Source organism: Salmo salar, chromosome ssa01 (assembly GCF_905237065.1).
Source record: "Salmo salar chromosome ssa01, Ssal_v3.1, whole genome shotgun sequence".
Taxonomy (NCBI): Eukaryota; Metazoa; Chordata; class Actinopteri; order Salmoniformes; family Salmonidae; genus Salmo; species Salmo salar.
In genome coordinates this window covers 91,912,188-91,934,755 of record NC_059442.1, presented here as the reverse complement: position 1 = coordinate 91,934,755, position 22,568 = coordinate 91,912,188, and the positions used below count along the sequence as shown (strand labels likewise).

Here is a 22,568-nt window from a genome sequence, read left to right as displayed (position 1 = left end):
CTGTAATTTGCCCCTGTGATGTGCTCCTATCATATGCCACTGTGATGTGCCCCTGTGATGTGCTCCTATAATATGCCACTGTGATGTGCCCCTGTGATGTGCTCCTATCATATGCCACTGTGATGTGCCCCTGTGATGTGCCCCTGTGGATGGACTCTGAAATCCTAGATTTTTAAGTAGCCAATGTCACTAGGTGAGTGGATGGTAGCAATTAGACACCTCAAACTTAGCAATAGTGGTTACCTTGAATGAATGAATACTGATTTGAAGAGTTGACTGTAGCAATCCTTTGTATCTTGTTTGGTGTTTCTTGCATTGGTTTGATTGTGGTTAGAACCATGAGTTCTTCCACCATACACACATACAGCATACTTTCAAACAGCATACATGTGTTTGTAGATCCCCTGATGTGTTCACCATTTATCTGCCCTTGGTGGTCTGGAGTGTACACCCAAATGTGCTCCAACACCATATATACTGTAGTGCACTACTTTAGACCAGGGTCATATGAGTGCACTAGGGAATAGAGGGAATTGGGACGCAGTGTGTGTGTGGAGGGGCACTGTGGCACTCAGGGCTCTACCCAACAGGAGGGCCCCTGGGCCCTTTGTGTCTCCAGCTGCAGATGGATTAAAGGCCCTGTTTAAATCTTCAGACCCCTCCACTGGCTGCTGCTGTGCCCATCCGTTTCTCTTCACCACTTGAATTACCTGCACAGAGCTGGGTAACTGTCAGCCATTACGGTGCAGACAGTCATACTGTGGCAGATGGCAGCAGGAGTGAATGAGGAGTGTAGTGGGCCTCTGGGATAATAGCAGTCATTCTCTACTGCCAGATTCATTCAGATGATTTGACCTTCGAGTGTTTATTTTAAAACAAAAAGTATTATTATATGTTATGCAATGATGTTTCTCTAGTGTGATGACTAATCATTCAAATGTCCCTTTATCTCTCTTTTCATCCTTCTCTGCCCCTCTGTCCCTCCTCCCCTCCCTCCTCCCTTCCCCCTCCTCCACCCTCCTCCTGCCTCCCCCTCCTCCCTCCCTTGTCCCCCTTCTCCGTTGCTCCCTCCCTCCTCCTCCTCCTGCTCCCTCCCTTCTCCTCTTGCCTCCTCCCTTCTCCCCTCTCCCCATCGCTACCTACCCCTCCCTCCTCCCTCCCTCCCTCCCTTTCCATCCTTCTCCCTCGCTCCCTCCTTCCCCCTCCTTCTCCCTCTCCCTCCTCCATCCATTCTCCCCTCTCCCCCATCCCTCCATCTCCCTCCCGCCTCCTTCCTTCCTTCCTCCCCCCCTCCTCCTCCCTCCCTGCTATAGATGGTTGTTCTGATGAACCCCATGGAGGATCCAGATAATATCCTGCGTGCTAACCGGTCCCGGGAGAAGACCTATATGTTCGACGTTGCATTTGACTGCTCAGCCAACCAGGAAGAGGTGTACAGAGCCACGACCAAGGGCCTGATCGAAGGCCTCATATCCGGCTACAACGCCACTGTTTTTGCCTACGGACCCACAGGTTTGTCATAGCCGCCCTATCCTCTATTCTAATTGCGGGTGTGTGTGTCCTCTGTCCCTGTATGTGTTGTCCTCAGGGCTGGTCTAAGCCTCAATTTACCACCCACTGGGCACCAGGGCTGGTCTAAGCCTATATCTACCAACCACTGGGCACCAGGGGAGAACTAAGCCTCTATCTACCACCCACTGGGCGGCAGGGGAGAACTAAGCCTCTATTGACCAAACAATGGGCGGCAGAGGAGAACATTACCCAGGAAATAACAGCCTGGGGGTTGATGATCCTGACCAGATGCCTTTTTATCCATGGTTATCTCTTGTTATGTATACTGCTCAAGAAAATAAAGGGAACACTTAAACAACACATCCTAGATCTGAATGACAGAAATAATCTTATTAAATACTTTTTTCTTTACATAGTTGAATGTGCTGACAACAAAATCACACAAAAATAATCAATGGAAATCCAATTTATCAACCAATGGAGGTCTGGATTTGGAGTCACACTCAAAATTAAAGTGGAAAACCACACTACAGGCTGATCCAACTTTGATGTAATGTCCTTAAAACTAGTCAAAATGAGGCACAGTAGTGTGTGTGGCCTCCACGTGCCTGTATGACCTCCCTACAACGCCTGGGCATGCTCCTGATGAGGTGACGGATGGTCTCCTGAGGGATCTCCTCCCAGACCTGGACTAAAGGATCCGCCAACTCCTGGACAGTCTGTGGTGCAACGTGGCGTTGGTGGATGGAGTGAGACATGATGTCCCAGATGTGCTCAATTGGATTCAGGTCTGGGGAACGGGCGGGCCAGTCCATAGCATCAATGCCTTCCTCTTGCAGGAACTGCTGACACACTCCAGCCACATGAGGTCTAGCATTGTCTTGCATTAGGAGGAACCCAGGGCCAACCGCACCAGCATATGGTCTCACAAGGGGTCTGAGGATCTCATCTCGGTACCTAATGGCAGTCAGGCTACCTCCGGTGAGCACATGGAGGGCTGTGCGGCCCCCCAAAGAAATGCTACCCCACACCATAACTGACCCACCGCCAAACCGGTCATGCTGGAGGATGTTGCAGGCAGCAGAACGTTCTCCACGGCGTCTCCAGACTCTGTCACGTCTGTCACGTGCTCAGTGTGAACCTGCTTTCATCTGTGAAGAGCACAGCGCGCCAGTGGCGAATTTGCCAATCTTGGTGTTCTCTGGCAAATGCCAAACGTCCTGCACGGTGTTGGGCTGTAAGCACAACCCCCACCTGTGGACGTCGGGCCCTCATACCACCCTCATGGAGTCTGTTTCTGACCGTTTGAGCAGACACATGCACATTTGTGGCCTGCTGGAGGTCATTTTGCAGGGCTCTGGCAGTGCTCCTCCTGCTCCTCCTTGCACAAAGGCGGAGGTAGTGGTCCTGCTGCTGGGTTGTTGCCCTCCTACGGCCTCCTCCACGTCTCCTGATGTACTGGCCTGTCTCCTAGTAGCGCCTCCATGCTCTGGACACTACGCTGACAGACACAGCAAACCTTCTTGCCACAGCTCGCATTGATGTGCCATCCTGGATGAGCTGCACTACCTGAGCCACTTGTGTGGGTTGTAGACTCCGTCTCATGCTACCACTAGAGTGAAAGCACTGCCAGCATTCAAAAGTGACCAAAACATCAGCCAGGAAGCATAGGAACTGAGAAGTGGTCTGTGGTCACCACCTGCAGAACCACTCATTTATTGGGGGTTTCTTGCTTATTGCCTATAATTTCCACCTGTTGTCTATTCCATTTGCACAACAGCATGTGAAATGTATTGTCAATCAGTGTTGCTTCCTAAGTGGACAGTTTGATTTCACAGAAGTGTGATTGACTTGGAGTTACATTGTGTTGTTTAAGTGTTCCCTTTTGAGCAGTGTGTTTATCTCATTTCAGCGGTATGATCAAATTCATAAATCATGTAGTACAAGCTTCCTTTTCCCACTGTTTGATTAATGTGGTGGTTCTGGATTCTAATTAGTCTGATATGTTACCATGGGAACTGGGAATAGGTGTTGCGTGCTTTCTCTCATTTTGCTTTTAATGGGAAGACAGGAAATGATGTCATAGGTAGCACCAGACTTCTGAGATGCAGGGCTCAGACAGACGGTCAGACAGACAGTTAGACATCTTCCCCTCCATCCCTCCCTCCCTCCCTCTCTCCCTCCTTTCTTCCTCCTGTCTGTTTCCCTGTAGACTCACTGCTATTAATCTCTGCTTGAATTAAACTAATTAAACTCAGTGTCACAGCCTAGTTGTCCAAAACTGAATTAAGACCTCTTTTGACCTGTCCTCCTCGACCAAAACAGGCATGGTATCAGGAAATAAAGGTTGACTGAGGTTAAGCTTTCAACAAGAAGGCCTTTTAATATTGAGTTTAAAAGTTGTTTGCCCACATCCAGCTACTGAATGCGTGACAAATTCCTGTACAAGGCCAAATACATGAACTGAACTGAACTTAAAGCTACAATATGCAACAATTTGGGCGACCCAACCAAATTCTCACATAAATATGAGTTATAGGTCTTTCATTCCCATCTAAGAATCGGTAGATCTGTTCTATGTTTGCTTTTTCTTTGCTTCCCATTCTGAAGTTTTATTTGTGTGTCTTTTACTTTCTGTTTTGTACACCAGCTTCAAACAGCTGAATATACAATATTTTTGGTTATGGAAAATATATAGTACCAGTCAAAAGTTTGGACACCTACTCGTTCAAGGGTTTTTCTTTATTTGTACTATTTTCTACATTTTGGAATAATAGTTAATACATACAAATTATGAAATAACACATGGAATCAACATGTAGTAACTAATAAACAAATCAAAGTATATTTTATATTTGAGATTCTTCAAAGTAGCCACCCATTCTCTCAATCATCTTCACCTGGAATGCTTTTCCAGCAGTCTTGAAGGAATCCCCACATATGCTGAGCACTTGTTGGCTGCTTTTCCTTCACTCTGCAGTCCAACTCATCCCAAACCATCTCATTTGGGTTGAGGTCGGGTGACTGTGGAGGCCAGGTCATCTGATGCAGCACTCCATCACTCTCCTTCTTGGTCAAATAGCCCTTACACAGCCTGGAGGTGTGTTGGGTCACTGTCCTGTTGAAAAACAAATGATAGTCCCACTAAGCGCGAACCAGATGGGATGGTGTATCGCTGCAGAATGCTGTTGTAGCCATGCTGGTTAAGTGTGCCTTGAATTGTAAATACATCACAGACCGTGTCACCAGAAAAGCACCCACACACCATCACACCTCTTCCATGCTTCACGGTGGGAACCACACATGCCAAGATCATCCTACTCTGCATCTCACAAAGACACGGCGGTTGGAATCAAAAATCTCACATTTGGACTCAAAGGACAGATTTCCGCCAGGCTATTGTCCATTGCTTGTGTTTCTTGGCCCAAGCAAGTCTCTTCTTATTATTGGGGTCCTTTAGTAGTGGTTTCTTTGCAGCAATTCAACCATAACGGCCTGATTCATACAGTTTCCTCTGAATAGTTGATGTTGAGATGTCTGTTACTTGAACTTTGTGAAGCATTTATTTGAGCTGCAATTTCTAAGGCTGGTAGCTCTAATGAACTTATCCTCTGCAGCAGAGGTAAATCTGGATCTTCCTTTCCTGTGGCGGTCCTCATGAGATCCAGTTTCATCATAGCGCTTGATGGTTTTTGCAACTGCACTTTTCTCTTCATTGCTGTTCAAGGCTGTTCAATGCTGGTCAAGGCTGTTCAATGCTGTTCAAGGCTGTGCAATGCTGTTCAATGCTGTGCAATGCTCTTCAATGCTTTTCAATGCCGTTCAATGCCCATCAATGCCGTTCAATTCTCTTTAATGCCGTCCAATGCCCTTCAATGCCGTTCAATGCCCTTCAATTTCCTTAAATGCCGTTCAATGTTGTTCAATGGCCTTCAATGCTCTTCAATGCCATTCAATACCCTTCAATGCTCTTCAATGCCGTTCAGTGCCGTTCAGTGCCGTTCAATGCCCTTCAATGCCCTTCAATGCTGTTTGGTATTGACACTATTGTTCTCCAACTCAACCTGAAAACTGTGATTGTGTGTGTGTGTGTGTGTGTGTGTGTGTGTGTGTGTGTGTGTGTGTGTGTGTGTGTGTGTGTGTGTGTAGGTTGTGGGAAGACCTTCACTATGTTAGGGACGGACAGAGAACCGGGGATCTACGTACACACTCTAAATGACCTGTTCAAAGCCATCGAGGAGACCAGCGATGACATGCAGTACAACATCTTCATGTCATACCTGGAGGTGAGAATACATACTGTCTCTGTTTGCATCCCAGGTTGAACCCTATTCCCTATATAGTGAGGGAAAAAAGTTTTTGATCCCCTGCTGATTTTGTACGTTTGCCCACTGACAAAGAAATGATCAGTCTATAATTTTAATGGTAGGTTTATTTGAACAGTGAGAGACAGAATAAAAACAAAAAATTCAGAAAAACGCATGTCAAAAATGTTATAAATTGATTTGCATTTTAATGAGGTAAATAAGTATTTGACCCCTCTGCAAAACATGACTTAGTACTTGGTGGCAAAACCCTTGTTGGCAATCACAGAGGTCAGATGTTTCTTGTAGTTGGCCACCAGGTTTGCACACATCTCTGGAGGGATTTTGTCCCAGTCCTCTTTGCAGATCTTCTCCAAGTCATTAAGGTTTAGAGGCTGACGTTTGGCAACTCGAACCTTCAGCTCCCTCCACAGATTTTCTATGGGATTAAGGTCTGGAGACTGACTAGGCCACTCCAGGACCTTAATGTGCTTCTTCTTGAGCCACTCCTTTGTTGCCTTGGCCGTGTGTTTTGGGTCATTCTCATGCTGGAAGACCCATCCACGACCCATTTTCATTGCCCTGGCTGAGGGAAGGAGGTTCTCACCCAAGATTTGACGGTACATGGCCCCGTCCATCGTCCCTTTGATGTGGTGAAGTTGTCCTGTCCCCTTAGCAGAAAAACACCCCCAAAGCATAATGTTTCCACCTCCATGTTTGACGGTAGGGATGGTGTTCTTGGGGTCATAGGCAGCATTCCTCCTCCTCCAAACACGGCGAGTTGAGTTGATGCCAAAGAGCTCCATTTTGGTCTCATCTGACCACAACACTTTCACCCAGTTATCCTCTGAATCATTCAGACGTTCATTGGCAAACTTCAGACGGGCATGTATATGTGCTTTCTTGAGCAGGGGGACCTTGCGGGCGCTGCAGGATTTCAGTCCTTCACGGCGTAGTGTGTTACCAATTGTTTTCTTGGTGACTATGGTCCCAGCTGCCTTGAGATCATTGACAAGGTCCTCCCGTGTAGTTCTGGGCTGATTCCTCACCGTTCTCATGATCATTGCAACTCCACGAGGTGAGATCTTGCATGGAGCCCCAGGCCGATGGAGATTGACAGGTCTTTTGTGTTTCTTCCATTTGCGAATAATCGCACCAACTGCTGTCACCTTCTCACCAAGCTGTTTGGCGATGGTCTTGTAGCCCATTCCAGCCTTGTGTAGGTCTACAATCTTGTCCCTGACATCCTTGGAGAGCTCTTTGGTCTTGGCCATGGTGGAGAGTTTGGAATCTGATTGATTGATTGCGTCTGTGGACAGGTGTCTTTTATACAGGTAACAAGCTGAGATTAGGAGCACTCCCTTTAACCTCGATGAGCGTCCCACCTACTCAACAGCCAGTGTAATCCCGTGGCGCGATATTCAAATACCTCAAAAATGCAAAAACTTCAATTCTTCAAACATATGACTATTTTACACCATTTTAAAGACAAGACTCTCGTTAATCTAACCACACTGTCCGATTTCAAAAAGGCTTTACAACAAAAGCAAAACATTAGATTATGTCAGCAGAGTACCCAGCCAGAAATAATCAGACACCCATTTTTCAAGCTAGCATATAATGTCACATAAACCCAAACCACAGCTAAATGCAGCACTAACCTTTGATGATCTTCATCAGATGACAACCCTAGGACATTGTGTTATACAATACATGCATGTTTTGTTCAATCAAGTTCATATTTATATAAAAAACCAGCTTTTTACATTAGCATGTGACTAGCATGTGACTAGCATTCCCACCGAACACTGCCGGTGAATTTACTAAATTACTCACGATAAACGTTCACAAAAAACATAACAATTATTTTAAGAATTATAGATACAGAACTCCTCTATGCACTCGATATGTCCGATTTTAAAATAGCTTTTCAGTGAAAGCACATTTTGCAATATTCTCAGTAGATAGCCCGGCATCACAGGGCTAGCTATTTAGACACCCAGCAAGTTTAGCACTCACCAAAGTCAGATTTACTATAAGAAAAATGTTATTACCTTTGCTGTTCTTCGTCAGAATGCACTCCCAGGACTTCTACTTCAATAACAAATGTTGGTTTGGTCCCAAATAATCCATTGTTATATCCAAATAGCGGCGTTTTGTTCGTGCGTTCAAGACACTATCCGAAAGGGTAAATAAGGGTGACGAGCATGGCGCATTTCGTGACCAAAAAATTCTAAATATTCCATTACCGTACTTCGAAGCATGTCAGCCGCTGTTTAAAATAAATTTTTATGCCATTTTTCTTGTAAAAAAGCGATAATATTCCGACCGGGAATCTGCGTTTAGGTAAAAATAGGAAAGAAAATAAAGCACGGGGTCGACTCGTGCACGCGCCTAAGGCCATTGTCCTCTGATTGGCCACTTGCCAAACGCGATAATGTGTTTCAGCCAGAGGCTGTCTCGATATCATTCAGCTTTTTCCCGTGCTCTGAGTGCCTATGGGAGCCGTAGGAAGTGTCACGTTACAGCAAAGATCCTCAGTCTTCAAAAAAAAGAGCCAAGATGAACAACAACTTGTCAGACAGGCCACTTCCTGTACAGAATCTTCTCAGGTTTTTGCCTGCCATATGAGTTCTGTTATACTCACAGACACCATTCAAACAGTTTTAGAAACTTTAGGGTGTTTTCTATCCAAAGCCAATAATTATATGCATATTCTAGTTACTGGGCAGGAGTAGTAACCAGATTAAATCGGGTACGTTTTTTATCTGGCCGTGTCAATACTGCCCCCTAGCCCTAACAGGTTAAGAGTGTGCTCCTAATCTCAGCTCGTTACCTGTATAAAAGACACCTGGGAGCCAGAAATCTTTCTGATTGAGAGGGGGTCAAATTCTTATTTCCCTCATTAAAATGCAAATCAATTTATAACATTTTTGACATGTGTTTTTCTGGATTTTTTTGTTGTTATTCTGTCTCTCACTGTTCAAATAAACCTACCATTAAAATTATAGACTGATAATTTCTTTGTCAGTGGGGAAATGTACAAAATCAGCAGGGGATCAAATACTTTTTTCCCTCACTTTAGGGAATAGGGTGCTATTTTGGGACACAACCTGTGTCTTTGTTTGTTTCTCTTTGGAATACCCTGACAACATGTATAATGAAGAAGGTGATGACATGTATAATGAAGAAGCATGATGACGAAACGTTGGTGATTTACCCAATAAATTACTGGGAGTTTATATATATATGACCCACAAGGCTTTCAGTTCAGCTAAGGTCACCAACAGTGATGTAGTTACCATATAGTATACTAACTTAGAACCACAACTGTGTTTCTCTTTATTCAATGGTTCAGGGTGATAGTCATGTAGATGAAAGTGTCAACAAACTATGACAACCGCATCTGATAAGACTAAAACAATATAACCACTGACTGAGGTCAATAGTGGCAGTGTTTGCTGGAAAATAGACAATGATGGACTTGTTTGTAGAGTGGTTTCTTGCGTCTCGTTGGCTGAGAGATTATCTGTGTGGCCGTGTGATAGGATAATAAAGTTCTGATAAAAGATAGTGGTCGGTCCGTGCCTGTGTGTCTGTGTGTCTGTGTGCCTGTGTGCCTGTGTGTCTGTGTGTCTATGGGCCTTTGTGGACTAGTCAGATATTGACACTGATTGCTATGCTACAAACTACCAACAGAGCCATATATATATATATATATATATATATACACTGCGCAAAAAAATAAAGGGAACACTTAAACAACACAATGTAACTCCAAGTCAATCACACTTCTGTGAAATCAAACTGTCCACTTAGGAAGCAACACTGATTGACAATACATTTCACATGCTGTTATGCAAATGGAATAGACAATAGGTGGAAATTATAGGCAATTAGCAAGACACCCCCAATAAAGGAGTGGTTCTGCAGGTGGGGACCACAGACCACTTCTCAGTTCCTATGCTTCCTGGCTGATGTTTTGGTCACTTTTGAATGCTGGTGGTGCTTTCACTCTAGTGGTAGCATGAGACGGAGTCTACAACCCACACAAGTGGCTCAGGTAGTGCAGCTCATCCAGAATGGCACATCAATGCGAGCTGTGGCAAGAAGGTTTGCTGTGTCTGTCAGCGTAGTGTCCAGAGCATGGAGGCGCTACCAGGAGACAGGCTAGTACATCAGGAGGCGTGGAGGAAGCCGTAGGAGGGCAACAACCCAGCAGCAGGACCGCTACCTCCGCCTTTGTGCAAGGAGGAGCAGGAGAAGCACTGCCAGAGCCCTGCAAAATGACCTCCAGCAGGCCACAAATGTGCATGTGTCTGCTCAAACGGTCAGAAACAGACTCCATGAGGGTGGTATGAGGGCCCGACGTCCACAGGTGGGGGTTGTGCTTACAGCCCAACACCGTGCAGGACGTTTGGCATTTGCCAGAGAACACCAAGATTGGCAAATTCGCCACTGGCGCCCTGTGCTCTTCACAGATGCAAGCAGGTTCACACTGAGCACGTGACAGACGTGACAGAGTCTGGAGACACCGTGGAGAACGTTCTGCTGCCTGCAACATCCTCCAGCATGACCGGTTTGGCAGTGGGTCAGTCATGGTGTGGGGTGGCATTTCTTTGGGGGGCCGCACAGCCCTCCATGTGCTCGCCAGAGGTAGCCTGACTGCCATTAGGTACCGAGATGAGATCCTCAGACCCCTTGTGAGACCATATGCTGGTGCGGTTGGCCCTGGGTTCCACCTAATGCAAGACAATGCTAGACCTCATGTGGCTGGAGTGTGTCAGCAGTTGCTGCAAGAGGAAGGCATTGATGCTATGGACTGGCCCGTCCGTTCCCCTTGCTCCTGATGAGGTGGCTGGACTCTTGTCTCCTCCGATCCGGCCAACTCCTGGACAAGTCTGTGGTGCAACGTGGCGTTGGTGGATGCGGGTAGCGAGACAAGAGATCGCTCATTCAGGTCTGGGGAACGGACGGGCCAGTCCATAGCATCAATGCCTTCCTCTTGCAGGAACTGCTGACACACTCCAGCCACATGAGGTTGAGCATTGTCTTGCATTAGGAGGAACCCAGGGCCAACCGCACCAGCATATGGTCTCACAAGGGGTCTGAGGATCTCATCTCGGTACCTAATGGCAGTCAGGCTACCTCTGGCAAGCACATGGAGGGCTGTGCGGCCCCCCCAAAGAAATGCCACCCCACACCATGACTGACCCACCACCAAACCGGTCATGCTGGAGGATGTTCCAGGCAGCAGAACGTTCTCCACGGTGTCTCCAGACTCTGTCACGTCTGTCACGTGCTCAGTGTGAACCTGCTTTCATCTGTGAAGAGCACAGGGCACCAGTGGCGAATTTGCCAATCTTGGTGTTCTCTGGCAAATGCCAAACGTCCTGCACGGTGTTGGGCTGTAACCACAACCCCCACCTGTGGACGTCGGGCCCTCATACCACCCTCATGGAGTCTGTTTCTGACCGTTTGAGCAGACACATGCACATTTGTGGCCTGCTGGAGGTCATTTTGCAGGAATCTGGCAGTGCTCCTCCTGCTCCTCCTTGCACAAAGGCGGAGGTAGCGGTCCTGCTGCTGGGTTGTTGCCCTCCTACGGCCTCCTCCACGTCTCCTGATGTACTGGCCTTTCTCCTGGTAGCGCCTCCATGCTCTGGACACTACACTGACAGACACAGCAAACCTTCTTGCCACAGCTCGCATTGATGTGCCATCTTGGATGAGCTGCACTACCTGAGCCAGTTGTGTGGGTTGTAGACTCCGTCTCATGCTACCACTAGAGTGAAAGCACCGCCAGCATTCAAAAGTGACCAAAACATCAGCCAGGAAGCATAGGAACTGAGAAGTGGTCTGTGGTCACCACCTGCAGAACCACTCCTTTATTGGGGGTGTCTTGCTAATTGCCTATAATTTCCACCTGTTGTCTATTCCATTTGCACAACAGCATGTGACATTTATTGTCAATCAGTGTTGCTTCCTAAGTGGACAGTTTGATTTCACAGAAGTGTGATTGACTTGGAGTTACATTGTGTTGTTTAAGTGTTCCCTTTATTTTTCTGAGCAGTGTATATATGCACAATGTCAAAGCCCTTGATATTGGAACCTAAAAAGGATGTCCATCTGTTTGAGAGAGCCTCTAAACAAATTACAACAGCATCCATTCTTGTTCCACATATCACATTGACTCCCTATCTCTTTAATTCAGATTGATTTACACTGCTTTGTCAGTATTTGAAAGTGGTTCATTTTGTCGGCAAGCTTACCTTAACATTGTGCTTATTTTGTATAATTAATTCCCAATTTCTTTCCAAGAACAATCATCATAATGAAAAGAAACCTTGACAAGGAGTGATGCGATGGTAGCAACCTTCATGATTATGGTTGATAACATAATGGTATTCCTTCTAAGCAAACAGTGACGCATGCAGAGATTCACTCTAAGTTGTTCATCCTGTCTTCATTTGGCAGAAAGACAGAAAGAGACAGATGATTGAAAGCTCTTTATTAAAAAGACCAAAAATGGAAAGAACACTCAATCAGCTAAAGACGTCCAGCAGAGAAATATTTCTAGAGTAGAATGAGCAACAGCTAGTGTCCTTGTGTTTGGAAGAAATTAGCATTGATTACAGAATGCATAAGACATAGAAATGACATAATGCCATTGATTTGAAGTTTGACACATGCTATCTTATGATTCAACTACAAGCTATTCTATAAACTATTCTGTAAGCTGTTATTCTACAAGGTATTCTTCTATATGCTATTATTCTACAAGCTATTCTATAAGCTATTATTCTACAAGCTATTCCGTAAGCTATTCTATAAGCTATTATTCTACAAGCTATTCTTTTACAAACTATTCTTCTACAAGCTATTCTATAAGCTATTCATCTACAAGTTATTTTACAAGCTATTCTACAAGCTATTCTACTACAAGCTATTCTACAAGCTATTCTACTACAAGCTATTCTACAAGCTATTCTATTACACGCTATTCTACAAGCTATTCTACGACAAACTATTCTATTAAAAGCTATTCTAGTACAAGCTATTATATAAGGTATTATATAACCTATTATTCTACAAGCAATTATTCTGCAAGCTATTCTACAAGCTATTATTCTATAAGCTATTATTCTACAAGCTATTATTCTACCAACTATTCTTCTTCAAGCTATTTTTCTACAAGCTATTCTACAAGCTGTTCTTCTATGCATTTTTCTACAAGCTATTCTTCTACAAGCTATTCTACTCCAAGCTATTCTACTACAAGCTATTCTACAAGCTATTCCACTACAAGCTATTCTACTACAAGCGATTCTACAACAAGCTATTCTACTGCAAGCTATTCTTCTACAAGCTATTCTACTACAAGATATTCTATAAGCTATTATTCTACAAGCTATTCTACAAGCTATTCTATAAGCTATTCTATTAACTTTTATTCTACAAGCTATTCTACAAGCTATTCTATAAGCTATTATTCTACAAGCTATTCCACTACAAGCTATTCTATAAGCTTTTCATTAAGCTATTATTCTGCAAGCTATTAATCTACAAGCTATTCAATAAGATATTCTATAAGCTATTTTTCTACAAGCTATTCTTCTACAAACTATTCATCTACAAGCTGTTCTATAAGCTGCTCTACAAGCTATTCTTCTACAAGCTAGTCTACAATATATTCTACTACTGTCACGTCCTGACCAGCAGATGGAGCTGGTGTAGTAGTTTGTAGGACGTCAGTTTTGTTTCTCTGATCAGGAACAGCTGGGAATCGTTGTTCCTGATTGGGAGTCACATATGAGGAGTTTTTGTCACTGGGGTTTTGGGTAATTGTTTCTTGTTTAGTGTGTTTGCACCTGACAGGACTGTTGGCGTTTTCTTTTTGTTTGTTTGTTATAGTGTTCTTTCTAATTAAATTGAAAGATGAATACTAACTCCGCTGGTCCTTCCTCAAGATATTATACAAGCTATTCTACTACAAACTATTCTACAAGCTATTCTATAAGATATTCTATAAGCTATTTTTCTAAAAGCTATTATTCTACAAACTATTCTTCTACAAGTTATTCTATATGCTATTCTACAAGCTATTCTTCTGCCAGTTCTTCTACAAGCTATTCTTTTACAAGTTATTCTACAAGCTATTCTACAAGCTATTCTACAACAAGCTATTATACAAGCTATTCTACTACAAGCTATTCAACTACAAGCTATTATACAAGCTATTCTACAAGCTTTTATTCTGCAAGCTATTGTAATCGGCCTGTGTGTAGCTGGTGTGGAGGAGTCAGGCGCAGGACAGAAGAAATCAAAGAATCAATAAATACAACACAATAAACTAGCCCACAATAACGGACCGTATACATACAAACAATCACAAAAACCATGGGGGAACAGAGGGTTAAATAATGAACAAGTAATTGGAGAATTGAAACCAGGTGTGTAAAACAAAGACAAAACAAATGGAAAATGAAAAGTGGATCGGCGATGGCTAGAAGGTTGGTGACGTCCACGGGCCGAACGCCGACCAAACAAGGAGAGGGACCGACTTCGGCGGAAGTCGTGACAGCTATTCTACAAGCTATTCTTCTACAAGCTATTCTACAAGCTATTCAACCAGAAGCTATTCTACCACAAGCTATTCTAGTACAAGTTATTCTACAAGCTATTTTACTACAGGTTATTCTACAAGCTATTCTACTACAAGCTATTCAACTACAAGCTATTATACAAGCTATTCTACAAGCTTTTATTCTACAAGCTATTAACAAACTATTCTACACGCTATACTACAAGCTATTCTACAAGCTATTTTTCTAAAAGCTATTCTACAAGCTGTTCTTCTACAAGCTATTCTACAAACTATTCTTCTTCAAGCTATTACACTACAAGCTATTCTACAAACTATTATTCTGCAATCTGTTCTACAAGCTATTATTCTACAAGCTATTCTACTACAACCTATTCTATAATCTGTTCTATAAGCTATTATTCTATAAGCTATTCTACAATCTATTCTATAAGCTATTCCATAAGCTAATATTCTACAAGGTATTCTACAAGCTATTCTATAAGCTATTATTCTACAAGCTATTCTATTACAAGCTATTCCACTACAAGCTATTCTATAAGCTATTCTATGAGCTAATATTCTACAAGCTATTCTATAAACTATTATTCTACAAACGATTCTACTACAAGCTATTCTATAAGCTATTCATTAAGCTATTATTCTGCAAGCTATTCAACAAGCTATTCTATAAGCTATTCATCTACAAGCTATTGAATAAGATATTGTATAAGCTATTTTTCTACAAGCTATTCTTCTACAAACTATTCTTCTACAAGCTGTTCTATAAGCTGCTCTACAAGCTATTCTACAAACTATTCTACAAGCTATTCTACTACAAGCTATTCTATAAGCTATTCTACTACACACTATTCTACAAGCTATTCTACGACAAGCTATTCTACTACAAGCTATTCTAGTACTAGCTATTATATAATCTATTATATAAGCTATTATTCTACAAGCTATTCTACAAGCTATTATTCTACAAGCTATTCTATTACAAGCTATTCTACTACAAGCTATTATTCTACAAGCTATTCTATTCTATAAACTATTTTACAAGCTATTATTCTACAAACTATTCTTCTTCAAGCTACTCTACAAGCTTTTCTACAAGCTATTACTCTACTAGTTATTCTACAAGCTATTCCTCTACAAGCTATTCTATAAGCTATTATTCTACATGCTATTCTATAAGCTATTCTATAAGCTTTTATTCTACAAGCTATTCTACAAACAATTATTCTACAAGCTATTCTACAAGCTATTCTACTACAACCTATTCTACTACAAGCTATTCTACAAGCTATTCTACTACAAGCTATTCCAGTACAAGCTATTCTACTACAAGCTATTCCAGTACAAGCTATTCTACTACAAGCTATTTTTCTACAAGCTATTCGTCTACAAGCTATTCTACAAGCTATAATCCTACAATCTATTCTACAAGCTATTGTACAAGCTATTCTTCTACATGCTATTCTACAAGCTATTCTACCAGAAGCTATTGTACCACAAGCTATTCTACTACAAGTTATTCTACAAGCCATTCTACTACAGGTTATTCTACAAGCTATTCTACTACAAGCTATTCAACTACAAGCATTTATACAAGCTATTCAACAAGCTTTTATTCTACAAGCTATTAACAAACAATTCTACAAGCTATACTACAAGCTATTCTACAAGCTATTATTCTACAAGATATTCTACAAGCTTTTCTTCTACAAGCTATTCTACAAGCTATTCTTCTTCAAGCTATTATACTACAAGCTAATTTACAAGCTATTATTCTGCAATCTATTCTAATAACTATTATTCTACAAGCTATTCTACTACAAGTTATTCTTCAAGCAATTCTACAAGCTATTATACTCCAAGCTATTATTCTACAAACTATTCTATAAGCTATTCTATAAGCTATTATTTTACAAGCTATTCTACAAGCTTTCTATAAGCTATTATTCTACACGCTATTACACTACAAGCTATTCTATAAGCTATTCTATAAGCTATTATTCTACCATCTATTCAACAAGCTATTCTATAAGCTATTCTGCAAGCTATTCTACTACTAGCTATTCTACTACAAGCTATTTTACAATCTATTCCACAAGCTATTATTCTACAAGCTTTTCTACTACAAGCTTTTATTCTCCAAGCTATATTTTTAGAAGATATTCTTCTACAAGCTATTCTTTAAGCTATTCTGCAAGCTATTCTAGTACAAGTTATTCTACAAGCTTTTCTATAAATTATTCTACAAGCTAATCTACTTCAAGCTATTCTACATCAAGATATTCTATGAGCTATTCTACAAGATATTCTACAACTAGCTATTCTACAACCTGCTATTCTACTACAGACTATAGCTTCTACAAGCTATTCTACTACAAGCTTTTCTACTACAAGCTATTCTACAAGCTATTCTGCAAGCTTTTGTATTACAAGCTATTCTACTACAAGCTATTCTACAAGCTATTATTGTACAAGCTATTCTATAAGCTATTATGCAAGCTATTCTACAAGCTATTATTCTACAAGCCATTCTACTACTAGCTATTCTACTACAAGCTGTTCTACAAGCTATTATGCAAGCTATTCTACAAGCTATTGTTCTACAAGCTATTCTACTACTAGCTATTCTACTACAAGCTATTCTACAAGCTATTCCACATGTTATTTTTCAACAAGTTATTCTACAAGCTTTTCTAATACTAGCTATTCTAAAAGCTATTATTCTATAAGCTATTCTACTACAAGCTATTCTACTACAAGCTATTCTACAACAAGCTATTCAACTACAGGTTATTCTACAAGCTATTCTAATACAAAATATTTTACTGCAAGTTCTTCTACAAGCTATTCTACTACAAGCTGTTCTACAAGCTATTCTACTACAAGCTATTCTTCTACAAGCTCTTCTACTACAAGCTGTTCTACTTCAAGCTATACTACAAGCTATTCTACTACAAGCTATTCTACAAGCTATTCTACTACAAGCTATTCTTCTACAAGCTATTCTACTACATGCTATTATTCTACAAGCTATTCTACAAGCTATTCTGCAAGCTATTCTACACGCTATTATTCTATGACAAGCTGTTATCCAACAAGCTCTTCTACAAGGTATTCTACTACAAGCTATTCTACTACAAGCTATTCTACTACAAGCTATTCTACTACAAGTTATTCTTCAAGCTATTCTACAAGCCATTCTGCAAGCTATTCTACAAGCTATTATCCTACAAGATATTCTACAAGCTCTTCTTCTACAAGCTATTCTACAAGCTATTCTTCCTCAAGCTATTCTACTACAAGCTTTTCTACAAACTACTACAAGCTATTCTTCTACAAGCTATTCCACTACAAGCTATTTTTCTACTAGCTATTCTACAAGCTTTTCTGCAAGCTATTCTACAAGCTATTATTCTACAAGCTATTATCCTACAAGCTGTTCTACAAGCTATTCTTCTACAAGCTATTCTACAAGCTATTTTTCTACAAGCTATTCTACCACAAGTTATTCTACTACAAGTTATTCTACAAGCTATTCTACTACAAGCTGTTGTCACGCCCTGACCATAGAGAGCCCTTGGTTTGTCGTGGACGAATCAGAATTAGTTGGGTAACATAGATAATTAAGATGTTTTATTAGTATAATATGCTTATTTGAGGTACTTGTCATTAGAAAGTGTCCATTGGACTCTGGTGTCTTTTCAGTTGCATGTCTACCTTAGCTGGGGCTCAGACACTTGGGGCCCAGAGAGGGGAGAGGTCAGACTTGTCGTCATGGGAATGTGTCTTTACCTATGCTTAAACCATGTGAAGGGATAGCGTGATTACTGGGGAACCAATGACTTGTCTCCACAATGTCTGTGAGCAAGTCACACCCTCCGTTTCCTTATTGTGGGGAGGTTTATGGCAGTGTCTGGGACCATGGTCTCTTAGATCTCACACTTATCCTGTGATAATATATGGCCTAGAGGCTCACTCCCCCCAGTGAGCCTGTCCAGGAGTGAGGTCAAGAGGGGGTTTGCTTGAGATGGGAGTATCTAGAGTTGACAATTGATATATGCCATTGGATGAAATAGTTCTGTTCAATACCGTATCAGGGAGGGACAGTTCTAAGGAGACCAGATACTGGGCTATACCATTAATCCTGTTGAAATAGCAGTTACTGTCTGATGTGTTTTATTGATATCTGTCATACAAAACTTAACCTTTGTGAACTGTTACTAAGTATCTGTGGTTTGTCAATGTACGTTGAAGGGGCTGTATCGTTGCTATAAAAGATCCCTGTAGCAATTCTGTAATCACCTTCCTGGTTCATTCGAGAGAATGCATTAGTGGGGTCAAGAACTTTTGCAAAAGTATCTTAATTAAGTATTAAAGATGTAGTTTAACTCGGACTGGTGTGTTTGTAACTCCTCATTTGGTAATGCAGAAATTAGCCACCACAGGTTCTCTATGGTGTTTAGGTCAGAGCATGTCTAGGGGGGTGTTCTAGTCAGTCTATTTCTATGTTGGTGAGTTGTATGGTTCCCAATTAGAGGCAGCTGGTAATCGTTGCCTCTAATTGGGGATCATATTTAGGAAGCCCTTTCTCCCACCTGCTTTGTGGGATATTGTTTTGTGTATGTGCTTGTTGCACCAGTTAGGTCACGTTTCGTTGTTTGTTTATTGTTTTGTGGAAGTTTCACTGTATATTAAAGATGTGGAAGTCTAATCACGCTGCGCCTTGGTCCGTCTTTCCTCACGATCGCAACAGCTGTTCAACTACAAGCTGTTCTGCAAGCTATTCTACTCAAGCTATTCTACAAGCTATTCCACAAGCTATTCTTCTACAAGTTATTCTACAAGCTATTCTACAACAAGCTATTCTATGAGCTATTCTACAAGCTATTCTACTACTAGCTATTCTACAAGCTATTATTCTACAAGCTATTCTACTACAGGCTATTATTCTACCAGCTATTCTACTTCAAGCTATTCTACTACAAGTTATTCTACAAGCTATTCAACTACAAGTTATTCTATACGCTTTTCTACAAGCTATTCTTCTTCAAGCTATTCTACTACAAGTTATTCTACAATATATTATTCTACAAAGCTATTCTACAAGCTATTCTACTACAAGCAATTCTACTACAAGCTATTCTACAAGCTACTCTACTACAAGCTATTCCAAGGCAGTTAACCCACTGTTCCTAGGCCGTCATTGAAAATAAGAATTTGTTCTTAACTGACTTGCCTAGTTAAATAAAGGTAAAACATTTTTTTTTAATTAAAATAATTCTACAAGCTATTCTACAAGCTTTTCTTCTACAAGCTATTCTTCTACAAGCTATTCTTCTACAAGCTATTCTTCTACAAGCTATTCTACAAGCTATTCTACAAGCTATTCTTCTTTAAGCTATTCTACATGCTATTCTTCTTCAAGCTATTCTACAAGCTATTCTTCTATAAGCTATTCAATTACAAGCTATTCTACAAGCTATTCTACTACAAGCTATTATACAAGCTATTCTGCAAGCTATTCTGCAAGCTATATTTCTAGAAGCTATTTTTCTAGAAGCTATTCTGCAATCTATTCTTCGACAAGCTGTTCTTCGACAAGCTATTCTTCTACAAGCTATTATTCTGTCAGTTATTATTCTACAAGCTCTTCTACAAGCTATTCTTCTACAAAATATTCTACAAGCTATTCTACAAGATATTATACAATATAATTTACATGCTTAAGAATAGAATCATTTCTTGGATATAATAATTCCTTGAATATAAGAAATCCTTGGATGTTGAGCTTCGGAGATGTGATTTGGAAGCTAATGACCCATTCCCTGTTCCCAGATCTACAACGAGATGATCCGGGACCTTCTCAACCCATCCTCTGGGTTCCTGGACCTGAGAGAGGATTCTAAAGGAGAGATCCAGGTGGCTGGCATCACAGAGGTCTGCACTATCAACGCCCGAGAGGTGAGAGGTCACATCTGGCCACACTAACTCCATGCTTTACAAGATCAAAGAACTTGTAAGCAAGCATTTCACGCTAAAGTCTACAACGGTTGTATTCGGCGCATGTGACAAATAATATTTGATTTCATCACACACTATACATAAAACACATACAGTACCAGTCAAAAGTTCGGACACACCTACTCATTCAAGGGCTTTCTTTATTTTTACTATTTTCTACATTGTTGAATAATAATGAAGACATCAAAATCACATATGGAATCATGTAGTAACCGAAAAGTGTTAAACAAATCAAAATATATTTTAGATTCAGATTCTTCAAAGTAGCCACCCTTTGCCTTGATGACAGCTTTCCACACTCTTTGCATTCTCTCAACCAGCTTCATTAGGAATGCTTTTCCAATAGCCTTGAACGAGTTCCCACATATGCTGAGCACTTGTTGGCTGCTTTTCCTTCACACTGCCGTCAAACTCATCCCAAACCATCTCAATTGGGTTGAGGTCGGGTGATTGTGGAGGACCAGGTCATCTGATGCAGCACTCCATCACTCTCCTTCTTGGTCAAATAGCCCTTACACAGCCTGAAGGTGTGCTGGGTCATTGTCTTGTTTAAAAACAAATTATCGTCCCACTAAGCGCAAACCAGATGGGATGACTTATCGCTGCAGAATGCTGTGGGAGCCATGCTGGTTAACTGGGCCTTGAATTCTAAATAAATCACAGACAGTGCCACCAGCAAAGCACAATCACACCTCCTCCTCCATGCTTCACGGTGGGACCCACACATGCGGAGATCATCTGTTCACCCACTCTATGTCTCACAAAGGCACAGCAGTTGGAACCAAAAATTGCAAATTTGGACTCATCAGACCAAAGGCCAGATTTCCACCGGTCTGATGTCCATTGCTTGTGTTTCTTGGCCCAAGCAAGTCTCTTCTTATTATTGGTCTCCTTTAGTAGTGGTTTCTTTGTAGCAATTTGACCATGAAGGCCTGATTCACGCAGCCTCATCTGAACAGTTGATGTTGAGATGTCTGTTACTTGAACTCTGTAAAGCATTTTATTTGGGCTGCAATCTGAGGTGCAGTTAACTCTAATGAACTTATCCTCTGCATCAGAGGTAACTCTGGGTCTTCCTTTCCTGTGGTGGTCCTCATGAGAGCCAGTTACACCATAGCCCTTGATGGTTTTTGCGACTGCACTTGAAGAAACGTTTTTCAAATGTTCCGGATTGAGTGACCTTCATGTCTCAAAGTTATGATGGACTGTCGTTTCTCTTTGCTTATTTGAGCTGTTCTTGCCATATTATGGACTTGGTCTTTTACCAAATAGGGCTATCTTCTGTATTCCAACCCTACCTTGTCATAACACAACTGATTGGCTCAAACACATTAAGAATGAACTTTTAACAATGCACACTTGTTAATTGAAATGCATTCCAGGTGACTACCTCATGAAGCTGATTGAGAGAATGCCAAGAGTGTGCAAAGCTGTCATCAAGGCAGACCCTTGAATGAGTAGGTGTGTCCAAACTGTTGACTGGTACTGTAATTACAAACTATACATTGTTATCTAAATACGTATATTGTATATTATGAAGCCTACATAACATATCTACAAGCACTTCATATTAGAGCTACATAGAGCTACATAGAGCTTTATGACTGTGTTCCTGCCAGATCATGGAGCTGCTGATGAAGGGTAATAAGCAGCGTACCCAGGAGCCCACGGCAGCCAACCAGACTTCGTCCCGGTCCCATGCCGTGCTGCAGGTGTCGGTCAGGCAGACGAGCCGCTGTCGAGACCTTCTACAGGAAGTCCGCTTCGCACGCCTCTTCATGATCGACCTTGCCGGCTCAGAACGAGCCTCACAGGTGCGGAACACTATGTGTGTGTAGGGGTGTGTGTAGGAGTGTGTGTAGGGGTGTGTGTGTGTGTGTGTGTGTGTGTGTGTGTGTGTGTGTGTGTGTGTGTGTGTGTGTGTGTGTGTGTGTGTGTGTGTGTGTGTGTGTGTGTGTGTGTGTGTGTGTGTGTGTGTGTGTGTGTGTGTGTGTGTGTGTAGGGGTGTGTGCGTGCATTTGTGTATTTGTATGTAAACATGACTGTTTCAGTTTTTTCACTTCTTGTCTGTTACTTGTGTCCATGACATAACATCACAGTCTCCTTCCAGACATTTCAGTGTGTGT

The 22,568-nt window shown here is 41.7% G+C and overlaps 1 protein-coding gene across 1 annotated transcript in view; it reads left to right on the top strand.

Moving 5' to 3' along the window:
• LOC106610207 (kinesin-like protein KIF19) overlaps positions 1-22,568 on the top strand; it is a 103,369-nt gene that overhangs the window by 55,710 nt on the left and 25,091 nt on the right. The window contains exons 3-6 of the mRNA XM_014209412.2: positions 1,314-1,512; positions 5,662-5,798; positions 20,257-20,382; positions 22,062-22,256. Coding sequence (XP_014064887.2) covers positions 1,314-1,512; positions 5,662-5,798; positions 20,257-20,382; positions 22,062-22,256 — 657 coding nt within the window. The remainder of the gene's footprint in view (positions 1-1,313; positions 1,513-5,661; positions 5,799-20,256; positions 20,383-22,061; positions 22,257-22,568) is intronic.